General features: G+C 55.6%; 1 protein-coding gene across 1 annotated transcript in view; it reads right to left on the reverse strand.

The window, feature by feature from the left end:
* The window catches only part of KCNQ1 (potassium voltage-gated channel subfamily Q member 1), a 275625-nt gene that overhangs the window by 183857 nt on the left and 64183 nt on the right, over positions 1-27585 (reverse strand). Inside the window, exon 2 of the mRNA XM_036765323.1 lies at positions 22257-22347. Coding sequence (XP_036621218.1) covers positions 22257-22347 — 91 coding nt within the window. The remainder of the gene's footprint in view (positions 1-22256; positions 22348-27585) is intronic.

The raw sequence follows: 27585 nt of genomic DNA on the forward strand, positions 1-27585 counted from the left end.
CCAGCTTGGGCCAAAGCTTCCTGATGCACCCCTGAGAGAGGGAAGGAGCCACCAAGGGCAGGAAGAGTCAAACTTTCTGCTAGGCTGCTCACTTGGCCGGGCTGAATCCCCAACTTCTAGGACTTTCTAAGCTCCCCCGGGCCAGAGCTGAGGATCTCTGGGCACACTGAGGGTCCGGAGCTTGGGGAGAGGACACAGCCCACTGGGGGCCCATTAAGGCTCTGAGCACAAGAAGAAAAGAGAGCTGGGGCTTGGGCTGGGAGTGGGGCAGGTGCAGGGAGCCAGAGGACTGTAAGGGACGTCCCCAAACTATCAAAAGACCTGTTTGTTGAGCTGCCATCAAGATAGGGGAAGGGGGAAGGGGCTGCTTTTCTTTGTCTGACTTTCATCAACGTTGTGCTTCCTAGAGGGCCAGACTCGATGGTCCGCTGGCAGTTCCAAATGGAGTCTCCCCCAAAGACAAGGGACTGAGGACCCCTCCATGGGGGCTGTCACTGGGGTCTCTGGGAGACCAGACCTGGAGGGAGAGGCCTAACAGCTCACAGGATACCCATTTTTCACTTCCGATGTCTGAATAAAGCCTCATTGACTTGAAGGAGGCCCAGCATGTCAGGGACCATTTGGGTAGAGGCTCCTGGGCCGTCTGTCCTTCCTGGGCTCAGACAGAGATGCCCAGTGTCCCTTAGCAGCGAGCTAGCGCCTTTCCCGGCCCGGGCCGAGAGGCAGATAGAAATCATGCGTGATGTGTGTGCTTGGGTATGTCTGCCCAAATGAATCTTGCTCAAGACAAGATCCCAACAAGCAACGCAGTCAGGGCAAGGAAGACGGATTGATTTTGGTCACCGCATTTCTGTATCACTGCCAGCAAAGGTCAGGAGGGCTGCTCTCCCTTGGGGTGCCCCCTGTGGAGCTCCAGAAAGCTTCTTTGGTTACTGTTCAGGCAATGCGGACGGCACTTCCCTGCACAATTCATGGCAGCTCCCAATATACAGACAAGGAGACTGAGTCTGAGGAACATTGAGGGACTTCTCCAGAATCACCCAGCCAGGAAGTGTCTGAGGCAAGATTTGAACCCAGTTCTACCTAATTCCAAGTCTGGCATTCTGGTCACCATGCCCCTGAGTATCAACACTGGACTCGAGGCCACCTTTCCAGTCTCATTCCACATTCCACTAATTTTCTATGCGGCATTCCAGCCATACTAGTCTGCATACCATGTCCTAAGCATGGCCTCCAGGCCTTTGCAGATGTAGTGCCCCTCACCTAGCACGCAGTCCCTCTTCACCTCCACCTCTAATTCCCAGCTTTCTTAAAGACCTGGAGCACCACCAGCATCTTCCCCAGGAAGACTTTCTTCCCTCTGGTAGGGAGGGAGCCTGCCCTCCTCACCGCATCTCTTTCCCTGTTGCTTCCCCAGGAGAATGTCAGCTCCCTGAGGGCAGAGGGGCTTTCTTTGCTTTTCTTTTCTTTCTCTTTCTTCCTTCCTTCCCTCCTCCTCCTCCTCCTCCTCCTCCTCCTCCTCCTTCTTCTTCTCTCTCTCTCTCTCTCTCTCTCTCTCTCTCTCTCTCTTCTTTTCTTTGTATCTCAGGGCCCCAAACAGAGCCTGGCACATAACAGACCTTTAATGGCACCTTTAATGCCCACCATGGCTCAGCAGGCCCCTGGTAGAGAAAGAGCCGGGATGGAGAGTGGGGAGCGGGAGAAGCCTGGAAGGCTGTGGACTCTGGGCTGGCCATCCTGCGGCTCTCGGCCCACATCCTTCCTTCTTGAGCCCTGGGCCCTGGGCCCTGGCATCTCAGGCTAAGTGGGCAGGGGCAGATTTCCCTCAGTGGGCTCAGAGCAGCCCCGGAAGGCCACCGAGCGTCGCTGTCTCTGTTTCCTCTGTTCCTAATTAGGCTGGAGTCACCGTTGCCCGATCCAGCTTGGGCTGTTCATGGAGAGCTTTCACGGGCACACAAAACATTTGGAAAATTTTAGTTTTCCCTTTGTCTGTGGGTTTTAACCTTGAGGAATCTGAGGGTTTTTGTTTGGTTGGTTCCCTTGATTTTTTACAGCCAGCCTTGCTTTCTAGTGTCCTTCCCCAGGGCAGGGCTCACCATGGACCTTGAGGACTGGTTCTCAGGGACTCTGGGCTCCACATTTTCACGGACATGACTCGGGGTGCTGGGTGGCTAATTCTGGACTGTGCCCACCAGCTCAGCCACACAGCTACAAACACCCACTCAGTCGGGGCTCTGGAATCATGGGCCCTCCCAGTGGCCTGATCCATCTAGACCAACGAGCCCCTCTCCCCACCCCCGGTCGTTAACCAAGAACAAACTCTCTCGGAGCCTTGGCACTTGACCAGAGAGCGGCCGTTTCCAGTGGTAAGCCCTTTCTGAACGTACATACCTCGTTAACCCAACTCTACAAAGCCGCCTATTTTCAGTCGGACTCGGGTTTCCATGGGCCTCGTCTCCAACACAAATAAAGGTACAAGAGAGAGCGCTGTTTGAAAGAGCAGACACTGTGGGGTGGGCGCAGCTCCTTCCGCGCACGCCCCATCACCTCAGCCCTCGGCTGCCTCTCCAGGTGCAGGACAAGCACCTCATTCATCTCAGGCCTCCCCTCCTCACTCCCCCACCCCTCCTCACCAGAAAAACAAGAGAGCCAGGTCATAGTGGGGCAAGCAGAGTTAGGATTTGGGGTTTCAGGGGTCTTGGAGAAGGGAAGGTGGGTGCAGAAGAAAGAGTCCCAGGCTGAGATTCAGGCCACTTGGGTCCTAATCCTGGTGGGGACATCGAGCCAAGCTCCTCACTGTTCAAAGACTGTCTTAGACCAGATTCTTTCACACATCCCTTCCAGCTCAGGCAAAATCAACCAGATCAACAGATAGATACTCCTGGAAAGATCTGTCCTGGACTCAGTGGTCCTGGGTTCAAATCCAAGCTCTGTTGCTTCCCGCCTACTCATGGGCCCTTGGGCAAGTCCCTTTGGTTAGAGGTCCTCCAGCCAGACGATGTCTGGGCTGGGCAGAGCCTTGAGGGGGCTGTGATGAGGTCCAGACCAGATGTGCCTCTGGACACCTCCTCCTCCTTTCTCCCGGTTCTGCCTCCAGGGTCAAATCAATGTCTCTTCCACCCAACTGACCTTGAGGACAGGAATCAAGGCTTCCCTAAATCTCATCTGAGGCTCTCTCTCTCTCTCTCCCTCCACTGAGAGGATAGGGCTGGGCAAAGAGGCCCCCACTGTGGCCTGGAGACCCTCTCCCTATGTTCTTCACTGATCAAGGACCAGCCTTCTCACAAAGCCACCTTCCTTCCTGGCATCGCACCTTCCCCTCTCTCTCGAGTCCTGACCCCTCCCCCATAGCCCTTTGGCTTCCTAGGGTCATTGGGTTTAGGTACGGTTCAGCCAGGCCAATTCCAACATGCCACCAATGAGGAAACAGATCCAGAGGAGGGGAGTAATGTGACCAGCCCTACACAAACCTGAGCCTTCTCACTCCCCGCTGCCCATTGAGACAAAGCCAACATGACAGGGACGACTCAAAAGTCAGCTAGGGGAGTCCTCCTCTGTCTCTGCCCACTGAGGAGACTGAGGGTCTTTAAAGACCACAAGCCTAAACTCAGATCATAGAGGGGCCTAAAGAAGAGGGAGGTCAGAGGTGACCCAGGGATCTGCTGCTGGAGAGAGAATGTAGGAGAGAGAGGGCAGAGAGGGCCAAAGGGTGAAGCCAAGAGGAAGGGGGTAGAGAGGGGGCCCAGGGATAGCAAGAAGGTGAAAGCTGGGGGAGGAGGGAGACAGAGGAGGAAAGGGAAGCGAGAGGGGCTCAGATGCAGAGAAAGGGGGCAAAGGAACACAGGCAAGAGAGAAGAGTATAGAAGGGAGATGGGGGGCAAAGAGAAAGAGGGGCCATGGGAGAGCAACCACAGATGGCCCAGAGAGGGCACAGACAGAGACAGGAGACAGCCAAGAGGGAGAAAGGACATGGGGAAAGAGAGAGAGGGACGGACACGGGGAAAAGCTGGGACCCTGGAGAAAGAGGACAGTGAGATGGAGAAGATGCCCAAGGACGTTCCAGGGAGTCAGCGGGGCAGAGGACAGCCCGCCTCAGGACCTGTGCACTCCTGGGAGCCACATGCTTCCCCAGCCCCCCACCCACCTTCATCCTTTGCCAGTAAAATGGAGACTCCCTGATGGCAGAAATGACTTCACTGATTCTGGATCTCAGGGTGTCTGGGAGTCTAACAAATGCTGTGGAACACAATTCGTTTGATTCAATTCTATTGGATTTACTGGAAGAGCAGCAGGAGACATTAGGAGAGATGGAGAAGAGGAAGAAGAGGGAACATGAAAAGGGGTGCTGGGCAGAGATGTGGTGGGGAGGGCGCTGTGGGAGGCTGGAGGACAGTTTCCATGCAGTGGCCATGGGCCCAGGTGGGATGGCAATGAATTCCATTTGGGGCATGTTGAGTTTGAGATGCTGGTTGGACATTTAGACAGCATGCCCAGTGGTTGGGGGTGGGGGGCAATGGAAACCTAGAGGGGCAGGACTAGATAGGGAAACCTGGAAAGCGTTGGCAAAGAGATTGTCATTGGAGCCATGGGGTATCCTTTAGAGTCTTGGGTTCCCTCTACAAAGCCCCACCCAGGCTGAAGGGAAGGGCCAGGTGGGGGCCTTCACAGGCTCCCCCACACCCCAGCAGTGCCAAACGCTCCACCCTCCAGCCCCGGCTGCTCATTGTGAATACAAGAAACACTATCTCAGCCTGCTTTGAATTCCCAAGGCCCCCAGTGCATCCCCCAGATAATAAAGGCGGGGAAGAGCTGAGCTGGTCATGCTAAGAAAGTGTCCAGGGTCATGGGGGGGAGGGGGGAACAGGCCAAACTCTCCTCCCTAAAACCAAGCAAAGCTAAAGCTTTGTCTAAAAGCACCCAGGTAATCTTCCATTTGAGAAGCTGCTACAGTCAGTCCGTTCTGCCCACAATGACCGGCTGAATCGGCTCGTCTCCATGGAGAGGAAGCATCACCCACCACATGTCCATGGCCAGGACAGACAGTCAAACTCATGTTGCTTTCCTGGTCTCCGTGGGGATGGCCATTCCCAGACACCAGGCAGCCAGGCATGCCCCAGCTAACAGCTGCTGTCTATTCTCCAAGCCCCCCAGGAGAGATTGGAGCCAACGGCAGACCTGAGGATGGTCCTCACGCCCAGCTTCGTGCTTACACATGTGGCACAGTCGCCACAGTGAGAGAGGCCCTAACAGCCCCATCTTCACGGTGACAAAAGTTAGAAAGCCTTCAAAGCTCAGGAACACCCAACAGGGGATTCCTGGCTGCCCCCAAGAGCCAGGAGGTGGGAGGCTTACAGGGAGTGATCCAAAGGAGGGCTTAGCAAAGCAAGGCTGAACCAAAGATTGTCCTCCTCTCCCTCATTACCTCCTTACCAAGTGCCTCCTATGTACCCTTGGGGAATGGCCACAGAGTCCAGCAGAGAGAGAGGGAAACAACAGGGATTGGGGGGTGGGGGGAGTGTCTCCTGCCACCAGGCTCTTAAAAGCCTAGGAAACTACATCAGGGGTCCAAGAACTCGTGGTACTCTCCTGGTCTGTGATCTCATTGACTCAGGAGCTCTCTCCACTGATACAGATAGCCACCCCTCTGAGCCTGTTCATTCTGAGGACCCCTGGTCTACGTCCTCCCTTAAATTCAAGTGGCAGACCTGGTCCCCAGCTCGGGGACCTCATCCCCACATGTCCCCATCCATCATAAAGTCCTCAGGATGCCCTGTGTGTCAGTCTCTTCTCAGTGGTCTGGCTAACAGTCTATTTACATCCACCCCAGACAGGCATCTCCACCACACTCCTCAGGGCTCTCTGCACAGGAAGCCTGGGGTCACTAAAGAAGCTGTGCCTTCTCCCCACACCTGCTCACTTCCTGTTGCCCAAAATGCAGGTTGAGAAGGAATTCTCTGCGGCCACAGAGGTTTTCCACCTGTTCCTCCCTGTGGTTAACCTTGTCTATAGTTGCTTCAAGCCCCAAGGGTATTCTCTAGGACAGAGCCTCCTGGAAGGGGCTCAACCCATTCCTGACCATCCACACAGGGAAGGCCAAGTGGATGAAGAATCATAATTGCCCAGAAAACAACACACACTTGGATGGAAACTCTACTAATTTAGCCTATCACTGTGTAGATCTTGGAGGGGCAGCACAGATGGGCAAGTTGGTTCACGATCCTATGGTTTGGGGGTGTTTACCAAGCCTTTCATCCAATGGTGGTGAGTAAGGAGTTCACAGATGATATCTCCATCTTATAAATGAACAAGTCAGGACTCTGGAAAGGGGAGTCACTTGTCCACCATCACCCAGCCATAGAGCTGTGGACCAAGACTCAGGATTTTCCATCTAATGCTCTTTCTAGGCTGTCTCGCCTCACCATGGTCACCCAAGGCATTTGGGCTCTGGTTAGTTCTCCTGCTTCTGACCCTTAACTCAGAGCAGAATTTGGACTGGCCCCCTATCTCTGTGGAGAGGCAAGGTCCTTGCAAGAAGGTGAAGTGCCCATATGTGAGGGTGACTAGATGTTCCCCCAAAACAACCAGGGGAGGAAGGGAGAGCCTGGCAAGGCTGGGTGTACCAGGGCTAAGGGGAGCTCCTCCAAAAGACTATCACAGATTCCCTTGGCCCTACTAGGGCTGGAGACTAGGACCCAATCATTCCCTTTGGCCTCTGATTTGTACCCTTTTCCCCTTGCCCACCCCTGCCCAAGCCTCCCTCTGGGTGAAACCAAACACCCTACGATAAAAGCCGGCTGCTTTCTGTGTATCTGGATTCCTGGCTCTTGTGACCCCAAGGACATGCAGGTAACACTGCTGAGGGTGCCCACAGTGGGCCTCAGATGCCACCCTCCTTCAGCTTCCCCTGACTGGGAGCACTGGGGCACCCACGGCATCAGGGACAGAAGCTTGGTTCCAGAACCTGGGCTCTGTTTACCCATCCCAAGGGCAAGACCCTGAGAGTCTGTGGGCCTCAGTTTCCTTCTCTGAAGAATGCTGCTGTTGCCCTCAGTGATCCCAGCTCTGGGCCCCCGAGTTGAGCCCCTCTCCTTGAGTCAAACTGGCTGCCAGTGAAATGAGCTATGGAAAAGGGGGGTGTCTGTCTGCCTGATGCACGCAAATAGCAGCTAACCAGTCATCTCTGCACACAAATGTTTGCAGGCCCAACCGCAAAGCGCTTCCTGAGGCAGCCGCCCAGCCCGCCCGACCCACAAGGTCCGCGGCTCCGGCTGTGTCCAAGCAGAAGGCGTCTTTCATACATCAAAGACTCTGTGGTTAAATTACCTGGATGGACAAGAGGAAAAAAGACCCTCTGGCATCCAGGACGGGCTTTGGGAACAGCCAGACCACCCCCCCCTTCCGCCCCAGCCCAGACACACACGGATTGAAATAACATGACAAAGTGAACACTTCACAGGAGCTCAGGGGGCTGCCTGGCCCTGAGGCCGGGGGTGGAACTTTCCAGCATTCCTGTCTTCCCCAGCACCCCCCCCCCCGCCCTAGCACACGTGCATATGTGCACACACACACACAGCCCACCCCCCTTCCTCCAGCCCCTTCCCGGCTCCTTCCATCCCTGGACCCTTCCTGAATGCTGAGAGGGGGGCACTGTCCAGCCCTGCCTACCCCCTTTCATCCCTGGACCTTTCCCGAATGGTGAGAGGAGGGTACTGTCCACTCCTGCTTACCCCTTTCCATCCCTGGACCCTTCCCAAATGGTGAGAGGAGGGCACCACCCACCCCTGCCCACCCCCTTCCATCCCTGGACCATTCCCAAATGGTGAGAGGGGAACCGTCCACCCCTGCCCACCCCATGCTCTCTCCTGGACCCTTCCCGAGTGGTGAAGGGGGGCACCATCCACCCCTGCCCACCCCCTTCCATCCCTGGACCCTTCCCAAATGGTGAGAGGGGCACCATCCACCCTTGCCCACCCTACGCTCTCTCCTGGAAGGGGCTGTGAGTTAGTCTCAATTTCAGTCATTGAAAGACCTTCTCCCTTAGACTCATTCAGAAAATTCTGCATGGGCAGTAGGTGATTGTGGCTCAAGGGTTGGGGCACAGCCCTTCCAGATAACCCACTCAGAAGTTCTGAACATCAGAAATGAATGCGCTAAGAGGTGCTTGACCCCCTTGTTGGAATCAAGGGGAAATTGAGAAACCAAGGCCCAGAGTGGGCAACAGCCTTGCCCAGGACGATTCAGCCCCTAAGAAGAAAGGCTCTCAGATTCCAAGCCCCCTTCCATTTCCTAGGCTACCATCCCTAAGAGATCTCTCCATGGCCACAGTCAACACTAGCTTTCCAAGAGATCATGGGAAGACTCGGCTTATGCATCTTCCTCCCCAAAGGAAAAATCACTCAGAGACCAAGGGTCTGGGGCGGGGCAGGGGCTCAGCCTCAGCCTAGCTCTGTTTGGGTCCAATTACTTCCTCCTTTGTTTAGAAAATCAGGACGATAATCCAGGTCCTACTTCAAGCAGAGGCTCCAGCAGGATAATGTGGGCTAGGAACTTGTCACCTCAGACATGAAAGAGCCCAAGTAGGCAGGACACTCACAGCTTTCTGGATCCCTGACACCCATCCTTTCATGAGAAGGATGGCTGGGCATGGACTAGAAGCTGGGAGCAGAGGAGGGGGAGAGAGAGAGAGAGAGAGAGAGAGAGAGAGAGAGAGAGAGAGAAAGAGAGGGAGAGGGAGAGAGAAGAGAGAGGGGGGAGAGACAGAGACAGAGAGAGAGGGAAGCAAATGGAGGAAGAAGAGTCACTTTCAGATCTTTGGGGTCCAGGGGTGAGAATGCAAGCCTGAGGCCCAAGCTGTGTGGAGCAGGGCAGAGCCAGTGGGAAAGGCTCCTTCCTGCAGGGGGGCCAGGTGTGACTCACTTTAAAGACAGAGTGTAGGGTAGAAAGGGTAGAAAGAGCACTCAGTGGCTTTGGGGTTAGCAGAGCTGGGTTCAAATCCTGTCCCAGTCACTCACTGCCTGTGTGACCTTGGGCAAGTGATGTACCTCTCACTGAAGCTGATGGACTCAATGCCCTGTGAGGCCTGTTCTGCCTCTAAATCTGTGACTGAGAAGCTGATCCACTAAGACTCTATGGAGCCTTGCTCTCTGCTGGGCTCCAGAGAGCTGAATATTGAAAGACAAAAAGGAAACCTTCCCTGCCCTCAAGGAGCTTATATCCTGGAGGGAGGAACCTTGCCAGCTACAGCCACCCCACAATGGCTGAGAGTGGGCCCCCCATCACTCAAGGGCTTCCTGCAGAGTCGGGATGACTGACATTACAAGCTGCAGACCAGGAAGTGACTCTGAGGCTCTGCTGGCCCACTCCCCTCACTCCATGGCAGGGGAAATGGCCTCAGACAGAGGAGATGACTAGCTCCTCTGCAGATCGAGGGATGGGATAACCTCAAAGTCCCTTCCACCTCTCAATTCTATGATATCGTCACTTTGGGCACTCGATAAAGTCAGAAGCAGCGGGTTCGAATGCCACCACTGGCACTTCCTAGCTGGGTGCCTCCAGGAAGATTGCTTCCTCCTCTCTGGAATGGCAATCTATCTTGGCATTTGGTCTTTCCACCAAGATGGGCCCTCGGGCTCTATGGCCGTGCTGGGCCATACAGCCAGTGAGGAAAGAGGGATTCTAACAGAAGAGCAAAGAGCCCTCACCCCATTAAATGAGGAAGACAAGGAAAGGCCAGGCCAGAGGGTTCACCTTCTCCCTCCATCCTTCTGCACCAACTCCCCTGTGCTCCCCATGGCTCCAGGGCAACCAGCCATGGGCAAGAAAGGCAGGGGGCAGGTGCTGCCCAAGCAGACCCCCTGAACAAAGGGTATAGAGGAGGACCCAGGCTTTCAGGACACCCAGGATCCCAGGGCCAGTGAGCCTCTGGCTGCTCTATCATGGGGAGACACTGATGGAGAAGAGCTGGGGAGGCCTTCCGAGGCTGTCCTCAAACACCAGAGAAGCTGGCTGGAGGTTCCCGAGGCTGTGGGTTCAATGCCGATCGGCCCAGGCTCCATGACAGGGAGATTAAGTCATTTTGGAGCTAAGCTCCCCCACCCCCATCCTCCTGATCTCGGAGGAGGGAGGAGGCCCCCCAGTTCAAGGAGAAGCTTGACAAGCTGCAGCCCCCATCCACCCCCAGCTCTGAGACGTTAATCCTGCCGGCACCGAGCCCCGGCGATATTGTGTGAGATAAAGCAGCATCTGTCTGGGCCCCAGCTTCCCTGGACCAAACAAATACCAAACTATTGATTTCTCCCATGCTCGGAAAGTGGAAGCTGATTAGGGCAAACAAGGCACCTTTGTTCTCTGCAGGCCGGCCAGCGACCAGGAGGCTTGACAATGTCCTGCCACTCTCCAGACACCCTGGCTGGGAGTGCCTGGCACACACACACCGCCCCTCACCTGTGATGTGAGATCCAGCCCCTGGGACCCAGAATGGGCCCTGAGGTGCCCAGCTTTGGGCAGGGGGCTCATGGAGCTAAAATCTGAAATAGTTCTGGGAAACTCCTCCACAGAGTGAGGCAGGGATGGGATGGGGCTGCCCAGCATGGCTCCAAGGCATGGCACACAAGGTCTGGGTCAATGAGCATTTTGTAAGCCTTACTATGTGCCCAGCACTGTGGAGCACATGGGGCCCCGAAGAAAGGCCAGGGCTTCCCTGGGGGATTTGCCACTTGCCCACCCGAGCAAATGTTCCAGGGGAGCAGATGTCAGATCTGTGGAAGGACACATTTCCTAACGATGAGAAGGGTCAGCAAATGGGGCGGGGGGTGGGGGTGGTGGTGGCCGAGCGCCTGGGACCTTCCTTTCTCCAGACAGCTCGGAGCAGAGGTGGGGGATGCTCTGGGGGAGATCACACCCGAGCACCAGATGGCCTTGAGGTCTCCAAGGTCCATCCCTTCCAACCCCCAGATCCTAGGAGGAGCTCAGCTTCCTAGAAAAACTCTCAACACCATTTGAGATTTATGTTCCCACTTTGTAAACCTCAAGGTGCTGTGTAAATACGGTGAGCGTGGTCTTCCTATTATTGTTACTGGGGCCAGGCGTTCATTCATGCCTGAGGAATGTGTGACATTTGGAAACGGCCCAGGTGAGCCGAGAAAAACAAATAACCCTAAAAAGGTGGCAAATAACACCTTTCAATGGGAACTGGGGCGCCTTTCATTGGGGCCAGAGAAGAGAAGGCTATGGAGTAACCCAGAATAACTTGGCTTAGTTTGTGGGCACCTTCTGTGGGGGCTTCTGGAAGCTCCAAGCCCAGAGACTTGAGGACTCAGAGGCTTTCTGCCTGAGGAGGGAAAGGGAAGGAAAAGGAACCACATACTGGGACCATCTCTGAAGAGGAGGAGAGAAAGGGAGGGAAAGATAGAGAAAAGAGGAGGAGAGGAGAAGGAGAGAGAGATAGATGAAAAGAGAAGAAGGAGAAAAGGGGAGAGAGGGAGAGAGAGAAATAGGAAAAGAGGAGAGAGAAGGAGAAAAAGAAAAAAGAGGAGGAGAGGAGAAAGAGAGAGATGAAAAGACAAAAGAGAAGGAGAGAAGGGGAGAGAGAGAGAGAAAGAGGAAAAGAGGGGAGAGGAGAAAAATAGAGGGAAAGGGAGAAGGGGAAAGAAAGGGAGAGGGAGAAAGAGGAGAAGGAAGGAGAGGGGTAAAGAGGAGGATAGATAGAGAGAGGAAGAAGAGGAGACAGGGAGTGAGGGGGGCAGATGGAGGGAGAAAAGAGGAGCAGGGGAGAAGGGAGAAGGATAGAGAGGGAAGAGGAGATAGATTGAGAGATAAAAAGGAGGAGAAGGAGAGAGAGGCAGATAGGAGAGAAGAGAAGAGAGGGGGAGAGAGAGGGAGAGAGAAGGAAAGGAAGAGAGAATAGAGGAAAAGAGAGGAGAGGAGGAGAGAGGGAGAGGAACAAAGGGAAAAGGGGGAAAGGGAGAGGGAGAGAGGAGAGAAGGAGAGGAAGGGAGGAGGAGAGGGAGAGGGAACTTATGGTGAAAATGACCCTTTCCAACACTGGAGGGGACAGTCCAAAACCCCCTCCCCCTGCCCCTTTCAGAAGCAGACCCTCCGGCCTCTGCTGTGCCCGCCTTAGCGGGTCGCCCGGTGAGGAGGCCTAGCCTCAGAATCAAGACGCCCAGGTTCTAGTCCCACGCACACTCCTAGAGAGGGGGGTGGATTAGAAAGAGGACTTACCGCCCCCCCCCAAATGGTTGGCAAGTCTGGGGAGAGCCTCGGGGGCCATCTTTGCAGGCCAGACCTGCTGAGAGTTTGCCCTCAACTGAGGTTGGCCAAGTCCAGGGTTGGACAGTTGCTCAGAGTTCCTCGAAAATGATTAATTTGCCAAAATCTTTGCAAAGGAGGTAGGAAGCTGCCTCCCTCAGGACCGAACAGAGGACCTCTTCCTTTCTGCATCTCAAAAGGAGGGATCTACACTGACCATTTTCCAAATTGCCAGTAACATTTAACCAGAACTTTGAGGTTTGCAAAGTGGATTCTATGCACTGTCTCACTGGGATCTCACAACCACCCTGTGTGGACACTATTATTATCCCATTTTTATAGGCAGGAAAACTGAGGTCAGAAAGAACAGATGACTTGCCCACTAATCATGCCTGAACGCAGGCCTTCCTGACTCCCCCTAGGCTGCCTCAAACAAAGTCATTCATGGAGTCACAGCTTCACAGAGGAGGAGAAACAAGGTGGGGGGGGTGTCCCCCCCAGCCCAGCAAAAAGGCTCCTTCTCCATCTTGCCCTGTCCTGGAGCTGCCTTGCTCTGGCTCGTGTGCTAGTGGGGGTCCTGACCCCTCCTGGGTTCTCCAGCTCCTGCCCTCGGGGGCTGGGGGAAGGCAGAGGGCAGCAGGACCTAGCTCTCCTCCAGAAACCAGAGGCAATCAGACTCTGTGCTTATTCTCATTGGTTTCTGGGTCTCAACAAGGCCCAGGATCCTACAAATATTCTTGAGGTAGAAGAGCCCCATGGAGCCCAGGACAGTGGATCTGACCTGTGTACTGCCGGGCTGGGGATGGAGGCCATGTCTCAGAGGCAGACCCTGTACAAGCCAGGGGCACCTCGATGCCATGACAGAAACACGGGATGAGGCCAGAAAGGAGTCCAGCCCTCAGCCCGGCCTAGCTCACGGTTCTTGGGTCCATTTCTGGCCCTGGTGGTCTGAGCCATGCAGAGCCCATGGCCAGCAGAAGGCACAACCTTCTCTGGGGCCAGAGTGCCAGGCAGGGGCAGAGGCAGGTGACATCTGCCCACCCCTCTCTAGTGCCTGCTGTGTAGCAGGAGGAGGCCAGAACCTGCAGGAGAAGGGAATGGAGGAAGGCTCCAAGGCTCTGTGCCAGATACAGGGGATGCTAGAGATAGGATAGGGCTCTCGCTGCCCTCAAAAGCTTCCACTGAGGGAGCCCTGAGAAGGATCCCTGTGTACATGGCTGTGGGCAGATGGGCACAGGCGTGGACTGACCCTCCCACCTGGATGCCCTAGCCCTAGGCCCAGAGATAGGAAGAACAAACCACAGGAGAGTGAACAATCAGCGCCTTCTACCTGCCCCGCACCCCATCTGGGCCTGCCAGGCCTCTCTGCCTATGCAGCTTTGGCTAGTCAATAGCTTTATAACTTGGAACCTGGGGACCTGGGGAGCTTGGCCTTGGCACCATGCATTCACCTCAGCAGCGACACAAAGCAGGTGGGGTGAGGAAGGTGGGGATGAGCCATGTAATCCAGCCCCTTGGGCCCTGCCTGGGCTCATTCCCTGGTACTCAGTGACCCTGGGTCACTGAGCACCCAGAGGTCTTCCAGGGAAGGCTCATGTCCTTTCTTCTGAGGGCCAGGGAGAAGGAAGCAGCCCATCCCTCTCTGCCTGTATCATCTCTGGACCATCCATCCCTCCATCCATCCATCTGTCCATCTGTCCTGCCCACCTCTGTCCTCTTGACAGCATGGCCCCTGGCCCCCTCAGCTTCTCTCTTTCTCTCTCTCTCTCTCTCTTTCTCTCTCTCTCTCTCTCTTTCTCTCTCTCTCGAGCCCTCTGCCTTTGTGATGGCCAAGGGGTGACAGCTGGCTGGCCAGCCCCAACTTGTCCCAGGAGTTTATCATCCACAAGGGGCAGACCGGGACTGATGAAGCTCCAATAAACCCCTCCTATTGCTCCCCAACTAATTACCCCTGGGAAGACCTGCCAGGCAGGCAGCAGGCCGGACCCTCCTCTGCGCAGGCAGTCCCCAGCCAAGACTCTTGGCTCCCCGCCTACTCAGACACTCATACCACTCGGGTGGGTCGGCTGTTATTCTCCCATTAATACAATAGAGCCCAGCTGGCCCTGTTCAGACAGAAAACACAAGGCCCCTCCAGTAACCCTGAAATGGAGATGTGGGAGATAGGCAGGTCTGAGGGTGGCGGGGGGAGACAGAGAGAGACAGAGAGAGAGAGAGAGAGAGAGAGAGAGAGAGAGAGAGAGACAGAGGCAGAGACAGAGAGAGAGACAGAGAGAGAGAGAGAGAGAGAGAGAGAGAGAGAGAGAGAGAGACAGAGGCAGAGACAGAGACAGAGACAGAGAGAGAGACAGAGAGAGAGAGACAGAGAGAGAGACAGAGAGAGAGAGACACAGAGAGAGAGAGATGGAGAGAGACAGAGAGACACAGAGAGACAGAGACAGAGAAACACACACACACAGACAGAGAAATACACACAGAGAGAGAAAGAGATACAGAGAGAGAGACAGAGAAGAGACACCATAGGGGAGATAGCCCCAGTGGTCAGTGAGGGCATGAGCCACTCATGGGCAGCCTGGAATGCCCTCCCTCCTCATCTCTGCCTAGCTCTCTCCTCAGCTCAGCCTAGGCACCACCTCTGACCCACAGCCTTTCCTGATCCCAGCTCTGTGAGGGCAGGGCCATTCCCTTCTGCCTCGGCATCCACACTGTCTTCTCCAACTGCACCTGGCGTCCAATAGGTGCCAAATAAATGCGTGGTGCCACTGCAGGTGTTGGGTCTGGGGTCTCTTCTTTCCTTCCTTCTTTCTCATTCTTTTGTACAAGCCCTCACTGCATCGTGGAGAGGAGGGCAGGAGATAGAAATGAAGAGGATTTCAGAGCAAATGCTAGCAGTATAAATGGTTTCTTCAGGAAACAACAGACTCTTTGGCCCCACACTGGGCCCACAATCCATCTGCACCTTACCCAATTCACAACCCAAAGTGGGACCATCCTCACGGAAGAGGGGAAAGACAGAAAGTCACAGAGATGGAAAGAGGGGGACTGTGGCAGAGACCACCCAGAAATTGGGCAAGGTTTGGAAGGGAAAAAACATGAGAAACCACATGCACACACACACACACACATAAGTTCCACTGTGGCTGAGGAGGAGAGGACTATGGTGGGAAGACCATTAGAAACTGGAGCTCCCCAGACCTAGGATTTACATTCTGAGGAGATGGCCAAGGCCTCCCCTTGTCTCCAGACTCCTGGGAGCTCCACAGAGAGGTAACAGAGGAGGCTGGGATGATCCCCCAGCTCAGGACAGAGTGGACAGAGCAGACCTAAAGCTGGCCTCTATTTCCCTGGGCTCAGGGATGTCTGACAATGAAATGGACTGTTCTGGGAAGGGGTGACAAATGCACCGTGATCAGGCAGAAGGTGGGACTAGGTGATTTCTAAGGGGCCCCTGCCCAGTGGCCTGGGCTCACCCTGCAGTGGCCAAGGCAGAGACACATCTTTCCTTCCTCCCCCGGGAAAGGTCAGGATACCCTTTTAGCAGGGGTCCAATTGCTGGGGGAAGGCCATCAAAGCTGAACCCCAAGAGGGGCATCTATGGTTGGGGAACAGGAGAGCTCCCCCAAGAAACACCTGGGTAATGCGGGCAGCTCTGTGGAACCCTCCAGTGATGGTTAAGTGCCTGGCCTGGTTCCCCCCAAAGCCAGGGAAGGGCTAGAGGAAGCTGTAACTGTCCAGCTGGGGGTGTCCATGGGGCCAAGGGGCAGGGCTCAGGCTCAGGCTGTGCCCCCAGGCTCCCTGCCCTCAGGCCCAAAGCCCGCCCAGGTTAGAAGGGGGCTCAGCTGCCAAGAGTCTCAGCAGGGACACAATCACCAGCTCCCTTTCTCCCTTTAGGAAGCCTTTGGTTCCCTTGAGTCAGACTCGTCCCAGGACCCATGGAAAGCACATCTGGGGTGGGGGAAGAGAGCTGCCCACCTTGGATGCTTCCTTGGGTGTCAGCCCCAGCTTGGGAGACCTAGCTGCCCACTGTAGCCGGGGCCTGGACCTTGGACTACAACGTAGCAAGAGCAAAGGCTGCCCCCTCCAGGCCAAGAGGGGAAGCAGGGAGCCATGTTTCCTTGCTCCCTGGAGCCAGCTTTCAGAGCTGGGGGGCTCTCACAGGAAGGCTGGCATCTTGAACACCCACTCTGACAATGAGTTGGCTTGCCCCAGCCTCCAGCCCAGGCCAGTCCAGCCAGTATCAAAGTGGAAGCCTGTGGATTACTGTCCGAGTGGCCACCAGAGGGCCGCCTCGCTGCCCTCAAGGACCCTGAGCATCCCGGGTCATGGGCAGACCCACTAACGCTGGACGAGGGGAGTCTCTGCTCCCTGGCCTCTCAGACCTTCCTCCCACCACCCCTTTGCTATGCACACGTTCCTGTACAGACCCTGCCTGAGGCAGGATCAGTGCCCAGACACAGTCCCCAGCCCCAACCTTGCTTCGCCCCCACAGAAGGATTTCTGTTTACCCCTTAGGGTCTGGGGCCTTGAGCCTGTGGAACACACAGGAGAACCTTTCCACCACTTTTCAGTCCAGGAAAGTCAAGGTCACCCACCTCCAACCCCGGCCTGAAAGCATGCTCACTGTGTGTCCAGAGAGCCTTCCCGTGGGACTGAAACAATCTGTACCCATCAGCAGCCAGGCCTCTCTCTCTCCCAGCCCTTGGGGAAGCAGCCTCTATACAGCAGAATGCTGGTGGGAGGGCTGGCTGGGCACTATCTCCCTGGACGCAGGAGCTTCATCAGGCTGCTGTGGGCCTACAGTGGTTCTGGAGACACTGGCTTGCTGGGGAGAGACAGGACACACTGCAGAGCGGATTTGGGGCTGGCCTTGCTGTCTCTTGTGGTAATACCTTTGCCAAGAAAACCCTAAATGGGGTCATGAAGAGTCAGACGTGACCTAACAACAGCATTAGAAATGGGACTCCCATAGTCAAGGTTTCCTCCCCCATTGGAAGGTGGCCAAAGAGCAGAACTTTAGAGCCAGAACCCTTCTGAACCCTGGAGGAGGCCCATCACCCCCCAGGACTAGGATCCAGCCACAGAGGATAGGGGACTCAGCCCCCAACAGCTTGGGGCACAGGGCAGCACGAGGCAGCTGGGGACAGGGGGTGAGGTGCTGGGCTTGGGGTCAGGAGAGACTGACTGGAGCTGAATTCCTGCCTTGGACACTCCCTAGCTGGGTGACCTCACCTGTAGGATGGGGCTAATGAAAGCACCTACCCACAGGGGTGTCGTAGGGACCAGAGAAGATCTTGGCTGTAAAGCCCCCACCATCCCTGTCCCCTAGTCTAGGCCAGCAGGAGGCCAGCAGGGCAGTGGGCTCTGAGCTGCCAAAGGGACAGAGATTTCTTGCCTACCCACGGCCAGCACACATGGAGGAGAAGCTACTTGAGATCCCAGTGGGCCTCCCTCAGAGGCCCTGCTTCCTTCCTCTCCTGGCCAGCAGAGGCTGAGCTGCCCACTCCTCCATCTCCTCTGCTGCTCCCTGATGGCTCTTCCAGATCATTCCCCGAAATGTGGCTTTCCTCAGCCGCCGCCAGCCAGGATGAGAGGGGGACGGAGGGCTGCTCCTGACCTCAGGACCACCCCCCAGAATCGATGAGCAGACCAGCTTCCCACCCCATGGGATGAATGTGCCCAGAAAGGGCTCGGGTTGGGGGGGAGGCCCTTAGAGCTCAGAAGAGGGGGCAAGTCTTTGGGGTCCAAGGAGGCATCTTTGGGGGAGCTGCCATTGAAGCTGGCAAAAGACCCCCAGGATTTCAACTGAAAGAAATTGCTTCCCCAAGCAGAAGCTGCAGCCCTAACTCTGGAGCCCCAGGGCTGCCAAAAGCCCAATTTGGTGGCCGGGAGCTACAGAGGACCGAAGACACCCATGAGGGAAAAGGGGGTCAGGCCCCTGCTGGACTCTTGGTGGGTGCTTTGCCTCCCTCTCCCTCCCAGCGGGCCCCACCTGGATTGCTAAGGTCCAGTGGGCCCAGGAGGAGGGTCCCACCTCAGGCAGGACCAGAACCCCCAAACCAGTAACACTTCAGAAAGTCCATGGTCTGGTCCATCCCTCTAGGAAGGACCCTAAGGTGGCCAGCCCAGGGGATGTAAACCCCTCCCCAGCCCCCAGGGAACCTCCACTACCACAAGGGAGAGAGGCCCCTACCTGGCCAAGAAGCAACACTGGGTCCTCCAGGGACATCAGAGAGTTTTATTTTGAGATGGCACTTTTGTAATGCCCAGAAGGGAAAAGAGGGAAGCTCAGATAAGCAGGGCAGTTTTCAAGGAACATGGAGAATTTATTATATATTTTTCCCCAAACACAAGTGAGATAAACAGAGATCCCATTTCACAAAGAATCTTTTTTGTTTTCTGTTGTGTGAATGGAAATGCTCCTTTTTTGTGTTAGGGTGTGTGTGTGTGTGTGTGTGTGTGTGTGTGTGTGTGTGTGTGTGTGTGTTTTAGTTTTAAATTTTTAAAAAAATTGTAAAGAAAGGGTTTTTAAAAGTTAGTGCTGGTGAGGGCTGCTGGCTGCTTGTATTTGGAAGCCTGGGAGTGGGCAAGAACTCTTCCTAACAGAAGGATCCAGGGAAGGGCTATGCCCAGGGAACAGGGTGGGCATTTTGCTTGGTCTTTGCCCTCCAGAAGGGCCCCTAATTGACCACTGAAATGAGAGCAAAGTTCACAGAAACTCAAAGCCTTGAAGCTGGGCAGGAGTTTGGTGGCCACAGAGTCCAGCCTGAACAAGAATCCGCTGCCTCTCGGCCAAGCCCTTGCCCACAGACCTGTAGGCATGAGAGACAGTTTGGTCAAACACACAGAGGTGGGAGATGGAACCTGTGCCTTCCCAAGGCATTTATTTAATGGCTAGAAGGCTCATTCCTGACATTGCACCCTAATCTGTCTCTCTCTCCCTATAGCCACTGCTCCTGATTCTGCCCTCAGAGGCCAAGCAGAACAAAGCTTCTCGCTTTTTCCTTCAAGTGCCAGAAGACCACTGTCATTTCCCACCTGATCTTCTCTTCTCCAGGGCCCCCCAGACCTGGAGCCCTCCTGAACCCTGGGCTGCTGTGGACTGCCCCTGGCCTCTGCTGTCCCGGAGGCCCACGGAACATATGTTAGTAATGCCCACCCATCAGCATCAGAGTGGGGATCCCCCAATCCACTGATTGACAGGAAGAGAAAGTCAGCCCAGGTCACAAGCCCTTTGCCCCTCCTTGAGGGGCTTTCTCACCCCAAAGTTCATGGTCCCAAGACACTGTCACCACCACAGGGCTCTGAAACACATGGGAGGTCATTTTAAATGGTCTTGGGGGTCCCTAAAATACAAAGCCAGATCTCAGGGCAGAGGAGAAAGCCAGAGTCCCCCCACCCCAGCGATGAGTGCGGCCCAGTGTCTCCTGTAACAAAGCTGGGACATCTAGCAACAACAGCACATCGAACCCAACACAAAGCCCAGTCTGCCTGGAAAGGCATTTTGGGGGAGCCCCCCGGTTTCTCTGCAACGCACCCATCTCTGCAAGACCATCAGTCACGTTTCCGCCCGTGCAGCTGCGGACGCCCCTGAGGACACACATGTCTGAAAACGTGCCCGTTAACGGTCCTGGGCCGGGCCCAACGTTGAAACAAGACTCCTCCAAGAAAATCATTTTTTCAGGCGCACTCAGCAGAAAGTTTAATCCCCTTGGATGCCGTCTTTGGGCTGCTGAGATCATGCTGAGAGTGCAGCTTTCTGGCACCATAAAACCCTTGCTTATGAGAAGAAGGGAAAAAATATGGGCTCTCTGGGAAAATCCATCTTCGAAGGCCTTTTTTCCACCCTCTCAGTACTGCATTCCCAGCATCCGGGTTGCACAAATCCACATTCCCCATCTGGGTCCCAGCCCGGCCGCGGCAGCCCTCCAGACCCCGGTCCCCAGCTCCCTCCGAACGCTGAGAAGGTCCAGGCCTTGGCTGGGCTCTCCTTCCTCTGAGCCCTCAGCGAGGGGGGCCGGGAGCCCCCCACATCCCACCTGCCCAGGAACAGCCTCATCCAGTGACCTCGGCTTGGGAGAGTTAACGCTGCAGATTCAGCTCTCGAGGCTGGGAGAGCCTGCTCTGAACTGAGAACAAATTCCTAGCCAACCCAAGAGCAGCAAGGCAAGGGGGTCCCAACCGCTGCACTTGACAGGTGGAGCGACTGAGGAAGGTCAACTTGTCCGAGCTCACAGAGACCCGAGAAGTTCACCCCAGAACAAACACACTTCTCCGCACTCCCAGCCAAGGGTCCTCTGCTCCCTCCTTGATGGCTATGGAGTCATTAGGATGCCCCAATAAAGATTTCTCATCTGACTTCAGGGGACCTAGGGGTGAAGGATGAGTCAAACAGTCTTAGCCTGGGGAGGGAACTTCAGGCCCCCCACCTGCCTAATGGCAGCAGCTCCATCTTGCCCCATCCTTGGCTTGACGCTGGTGGCATTCCACAAGCCAATGAGATTCCCTTCTCCAGGACTGCTGCTGCCCCTCCTGACCACACACTCTACCCTCTCACCAACCTGACCTCTGTCCCCACCTCATTGCCATTAACAGTCTAGGTCAGGATCACAGGTTCCACCTCCCACCTCCAGGCCTTTGGCTAGGCTGTACCTCATGCCTGGAATGTTCTCTACTCCCATCCACCTTTTGAAATTCTAGGTTCCCTTCATGTATGGCTCTGGTCACCCTTCCTTATAAGAGACCTTTCTTGAATTCCACCTCCTCACCTTGGTAGTATCTCTCTCTCTCTCTCTCTCTCTCTCTCTCTCTCTCTCTCTCTCTCCCCCTCCCTCCCTTCTTTCCCGCTCCATCTCTTTGTCACACAAACACACACACACACAGTAACTTTGTAGTTCTTTGTAGACACTTTGTAACAATAGTCCTGTGTATGCTCCCCATAACAGCAGGTGAGACGATCTCTGAGTCTCCAGTACAGAAGCATTCTTCTGATTTTAGAATCAGATTTTACCACATACGGCCTTCGCACATGGATCCCCTCCCAGACCTTACTGCGGCCCACCTTGGAGGCATTCCTAGCTTTCTCCAGGAAGCTTCTCTTGCCTCTGTTCCAGCAGCTCTCAGGGGCTCCTGCTCCCAACCAAACACAACTTCACCAGCATCGGACAAGACAGAATCCAGACAGAGAGTGGCCATGGCACAGGTGGGACCTTACCCTGCCTACACCTCTACCCAATGCCAGGAGAGAGCTGGGGAATGGGGGGGGCCGTGGCCAGCCAGCAGAGGGAAAGCTCTGAGCCCAACACCACAAAGCCTCTAGTAAAACCCAAGGTCTCCCAAAAGCCTGGAGTTTAAGAAAGGAATCAGTTTGAGTATAAACCTGGTGATGTTCTAGAAAATATCCTTTGCTCCCTCAGCCCATAAACCCCGGCCAGGAGCCTCAAATGGGAAAGGCCTGCTCAGCCTGGGCTGTGGGAGATGTGGCCCCTGCCCTCAGAGAGCTCAGTCTGGCCTCAGATGGGGCATGTATGGCCACAGACCCACCCCCTGCCTGGGATCACTGCTCTTCTCTCTGTATTTCTACCCTCTCCTTGGCAAGGCCCTGAGTTCCTGGGGGACAGAGGCCATGTTTTGCTCTTCTCTGTACTCCTCCTCACAGCCCTGGACACCATGGCTAGCTCTCCCAGTCCCCAGCAGTTAGGCCTAGAGGCGAGGTGCGCAGCAGCTCTGATCCTCCCTCTCTCCCTACCCCACCAGGCTCTGCAGCTGGCACAGACTTGGCTGAAATCCCCACCAGCTGAACATCATTAGATGAACATCACTAGGAGGTGCTGGGGGAAGGAAGGAGGTGCTATCCTTTAGGCTGCTGTGAGTGCACGTGAAGGGGACAGGAAGAGGGAGCACCCTGTCAAGGGCTGCTGTGGCAGTAGCTAAAGGGCTGTGTGGTCAGATAGGGCCTGGCACCACCGGCCAGCAGGAGGGATGAGGAGCCCCCATAGGTGTGTACATACCATCCAGAAGAGTGTCCCGGTGGCCAAGGTAACATACTGCTCGATGGTGGAGAGCACACTGAAGATGAGGCAAATCAGAACAATGAGGAAGCTGGAAAACACCCCGAGAAACAGGTGCCTGTCAGTGCCAGGGGCCAGGGGCTCTGGGCCCCTCCCATACCACCATGCCCACTGGCCCCTGGCACTAGAGGGTGCCTGCTGCTCCCCTGACATACTGATGCCAGGGGGATCAAGGTGGGAAGGGAATCATTCCCTGCCCTGCCATGCAGGACGAAGAGAATTTCCCCAGGCACCATTCAGTCCATGGTGCCTCTCAGCGTAGCCCAAACTGGTGGTCCTCTCCAGTAATGACCCCTTGTGCCTGGAGGTGACCATGGGTCCAGGAAGGCTCTGCCCACTGAACACAAGGGTTGGAACACAGCTGCCAAACTATGGCCCCAGAGGTGGGCTCTGTGTATGTGCATGTATGGGCACGGGTGTGCCTTCACTGAGGCAGATGGGGACTCAGTCCAGAGAGGCTCCCTCATTCATCAGATGGTGGGATGCCAGGAGCTGAATGTTTGTGCCTTTGGAGACTAATTCCAAAGGCTTGGAGGTTGGACTTTATGTCACTGGAGGAAAGCCCCACGCAGACAAATTATGGCACCTCCCCCCACCCTTAACTCTTCCTCCCAAACTGTAGGTAATGTGGAAAGGGAGGACACAGTTCTCCTCTCATTAAAAAGGATCTTACTCCAAATCCCTGCATGGGAGGAGGTGGGGAAGGTGACCAGGAGGGAATGCCAGCTGCCAAGGTGAGTTCAGTGTGGATTTCAACTGGAGAAAGGGGTGGCCCAGAGGAAAGGGGCCATCACTGAGAAGAGAGTGTGGCCCGTGTCAAAGGCTGTGGAGAGGTTGAGACCAAGGATGAGGGTGGAGAAAAGTCCACTGGATCAAGCGACCATTGGAAGAGACCAGCAACACCACACAGTCTCAGGATCGCTGCCCCAAACACAGACCGTCCCTTTGCTGCTCTTCTCCCACCTCCATGCCCTTCCCTACCCCTTGTCTGTCCACAGAGAACCACGGCTGCTGTCTCTAGGACGCTCCATTAGAGACACGGACTGTACGGCATCTCAATACGCCGCTCCCTAGCCTGACCACTAGGTGGCAGCAAAGACCAGACTATGGCTTGGGCCACCCCGCCAAGGCCAGAGACCCATAGAGCCAGGGAGGTCCCTGCTACAGAGCTGGGGGAAGGCCCGCTGGGACCTTGGGTTCATCATTCTTGTCTTCTCCTTGGGCTCTTCCCTCACCTCAGCCTCTGTGCCCTGGGCTCACTCAGCTGAACCTCTGGGTGGTCCCTCCATGTCTATGAGGACAGCAAGGGGTGAGCAGGAGTGGTCCCCTCACTTCCGCCATCGCCATCAAAGACACGCTCCCCTTCACTTAGAGGGCTCATTTTTTCCCATCCAAGTTCACAGACACCCCTTCCCCCAAATTGGCACGGGCCCTGGGTGAAGAAGCCCCGTTTGAGACCTAAGGGTGGGCCCTGGCTGAAAGGCCTGCTTAGCTCCCTCCTACCTGTGTGACCTTGGGCCCATCTCTGCCCTCTCTGGGCCTCGGTGACGGGAGGCCGTTGGCTGGAGTAAGGACGGCCCAAGGACCCAGAGCCACGGGATCCCAGGGGAGGGAGCCCAGAGAACATAGTGAAGTGGATCCGGGATGTGGGCGCTGATAAGGGGAGGCCCTGACACAAGCCCAGGAGAAGGTGCAGCAGACCTCAGGGACAGGTGGGGGCTGCCGGCCAATAAGGGAGGGAACCAGGACTGAGGAACAGGACTGTCTTGGGACAGGCTGTCTGGCCAGCTGAGGGGGGAAGGAGGAGGGTGGGGCCCCCCAGGAGGCAGGAGGCTCCAGGGCCCATTCCACCCCACCCCCACCCCTGGGCAGACCCAGCCCCCCCAGGGGAAGCTGCACTTTCCAGGCCCTGTGGAAGGAAGGGAAGCTGGGCCCCACAGGCTCCCAAGGTCCCATTCCTGTCAGGCAGAAAAAGCAAATTTTTTTCTGTTCCGAAAGAGGGCAGCATTGGATAGGAGATGAAACATTGACGTGATCAGGGACTGACGCCAAAGATCCCGGCTCTGGCATTTACTCCCTGCATGACCTTGGCAAAGTCAGCCAGCTAGCCTTCATCAAGTACCTACTATGCGCTGGGCACTGTGCCCGGCTGGGCCTCAGTTTACCCATCTGTCCAATGGGAGGAACGGGTTCAACAGGCTCCTTCCAGCTCTCAGTCTTACGGCGGCAATTTCAACAATTGCAGAGAATGCAGGCATTCGGAGCCTTCTCTCTCCGGGTCCCAGCCCGCCATCCCACCGTATCCCCAGCCCCATTCGGGCCGCTGATTCCTGCCACGCCAGGACCTCCTGCCTCCCCCAGCCAATCGCTGTCCATCTTCCCATGTTTATCTTCTGTCATGACTCCTCTCCTTGGCCTGTCTGTCCTTCTATCCCTCTCCCCTACGAGTTGGCCAGCTCCCTGAGGCTGCCCGGCCACAGATTCAGGCCTGAGGCTGAGCGCACAGTAGGGCAAAGAGCCAGGAGGGTTTAGAGGCAGCCCAGAGAGGGGCAGGGGTGGGCCCAGAGCCACACAGGTGGGAAGTGACAGAGATGAGGTTTGAGTCCTGGTGAGTCCATGCAGAAGTGACTCTGAGAGCTCAGCCAGTGTGGGGCAGGCAGGAAGGTTGGATGATCTGGGGGTGAGCTCCCCATCAGCAGAGGGGATCCCAGCATACCTTACTTAGGAGACACAAAAACTTTTCTTGAAGGCCTACCTCCCCTTCTTGCCAATGGCGAAAACCTTCCAAGGACAAGTGGAACACTGCCCTTCTCCTGGTACGGCTTAGTGCCAGCTTATCTGATCACTGTGTCCTGGAGACACGGAGAAAGTCAGAATTGAAGTCGGGGTGGGGAGGAGGCTTCAACTGAACTACTTGGAGAGAAGGGGAAACTTCTTCCTGGAGTAAGGAAGAGACAGGACCATTGTTTCTAGAGCTGGAAGGCACCTTGGAGATCTTCAGCTGACAGATGGGGAAACTGAAACAACTTAGTGGAAGGATGAGACTAGGGCTCAGTGCTGAGTCTTGGAGCGTCCCCTGTTGCAGCATCGAGAACAACCAGGCACCAACCTCTGCTCCGAGACCCCAAGCAAAGTCGGCGTACAAAGCTTAGACTACGCGCACTTCCGGGACATGACTGTTGCCTAAAGCGAGGTGCCCCGGACCCAACCTAACCCCTCTCTGTCGGCACCTCGGAAGCTTTGGGAGAACCATGGAGCCCTAGCTTACCCGGCCAGCTGGAGGCCAGCCTCCTCTGCTTTGGGTCCTCACCCAGTCACTGACACAGAGAAGACGCTGTCCCTCTGAGCCCGATGGCCCCTCCTGGCTGTCCTGCGTGGTGCTGACCGGTGCAGGAAGGGGGCACGCTGGGCTTCGTGGCCTCCGGAGAGCTGCGCCTCGCCTCAGACGAGGCACCTGCTGGAGGTGTGGGGCACCCAGCCCCAAGCCCCGGGGGACCAGCGCCCCAGAAGCCCAAGGCAGAGCTCTGAGCAGGAGGCTCACTCACAACCTCTCATATGTGAACACACACACATTGACATGTACTCTCATGCACTTGGATAGCCAATCACACATTCGCACGCTCATGCACACCATTTAATCACAGAATACGCATGCATATATATATACATCACATAGATATGTTGCATCTATTAAATAGCTATATAGACACATATTCAGATACTTTTTGGCAAAAAGAATTCCCACCGTAGACGACAAAGAAGACGAGTGAATAAATGAATGACCGTTTGTTCACCAAGCGCCACAGTGAGCCAGGGCCCTGCCCTCTCTTTGGCCAATGAGTATCTGAATAGAGAGTTTTAATATAATGGATTATTTGAACCTGCAGCTGCAACCATAGAATAATGACCAGGACAAAAAGCTTCCTTCTTGGCCTCCCCCCACCCAGGCATCCCCCACACCTGGAATACCCTGTGCCCGCCCCTTCCGGGAAGCCCTCCTCCATGAGCCAGGCCTGGCTAGATCTTCCTGTCTCCTCCTCTAGTCCCCGGGCCCTTGGCTTTCTTCTCATCTTGGCACAATGAACACAGCGGGAAGCCCCACCTGCCAATTTTGCCTCCAACATGACTCGTGCGGCCCTGGGAAAGTCATGTGAGCAGCTCTGTGCCTCAGTTTCCTTATCTGTAAAATAGGGATAAAGATGCCTGTAGCTTCTATTTTCTGGGGGTTTCTAAGACCAAGGGAGACCACACTGGGAAAGCAGCTGTTCTGGCCTCAGTACACAGCCTGCCCTGAGGTCACTTTGGTCAATTATTCAGGTGCAGAGTGGGTGATTGGCACAGGTGCCCGTTCTGGGGCAGGTGTGAGCCCATTGTCTGCTTAATGGGCTTGTGTGGTGGCTGCCTCACTGTGGTGGGCACCCACAGCTGGCTTCTGCCCAAGCCTCACTTCCCACACCCCACTTTGGACACCAGGTGGTCCTGGGGCAGAGACACCCAGTCCGGACTTCCTCTCTTCAAAGGAGAGGCCCAGATGTCAAAGGAAATCAGTCAGAGAAGCAACCAAGAGCTTTGGGAACCACAGACTGTACCAAGATCTCAGCCAGCCAGCTGGTGAGGGCAGTGTGCTGAACCACCCAGACTCATCCTGTCAGCTACTCCTGGTGGGCAAACAAGACAGCCTGGGTCTAGAGACCTGGGATGTGCAGGGAGAGTCCAGCTGACTCAGGCTCCTACTCCCTCACGCAGGCCAAAATCTAAAGTCTGAATCCTCACACCTCCCCGCCCTGCCCCAGGAGCCCTCCCCAAGGCCTCAGGACTACAAGAATCACTGTTTCCATCTTTAGAGGAAAAGACTAAGCCCAGATCAGACAGGACAGGAGATAAGTCTTCTGCCTCCAAGTCCAAGCTCCTTTCCCCACACCTTGAGGCCCAGCCCAGGCTGACTGACCTCCCAGCCGCATTGGGCTAAGGGGGAAATGACCACCGCTGCTGGGAAAGCCATTTCCAAGCATGGACTCAACTCTGCTCTGCTCCTGGCCAAGGAAGCTGCCTGCCACACCACCCCCCCACCCCAACCCCATTGCCTTCAATGCTTATAAATACCAGCCTCCCTTCCCCAAATAGAATATAAATAAGCCTCTTGAGGGCAGGGCTGTCTTTGGCTCTGTATCTCCCCCCTCTCACACTGTCTCTGGTGCTTGCAGATTGATGGAGCCTGTGGAATTCTAGTCTTGTCCTCACCCAAGGTCCCCAATGTGCTGGCACCCTC

Source organism: Trichosurus vulpecula, chromosome 6 (assembly GCF_011100635.1).
Source record: "Trichosurus vulpecula isolate mTriVul1 chromosome 6, mTriVul1.pri, whole genome shotgun sequence".
NCBI classification, from domain to species: domain Eukaryota; kingdom Metazoa; phylum Chordata; class Mammalia; order Diprotodontia; family Phalangeridae; genus Trichosurus; species Trichosurus vulpecula.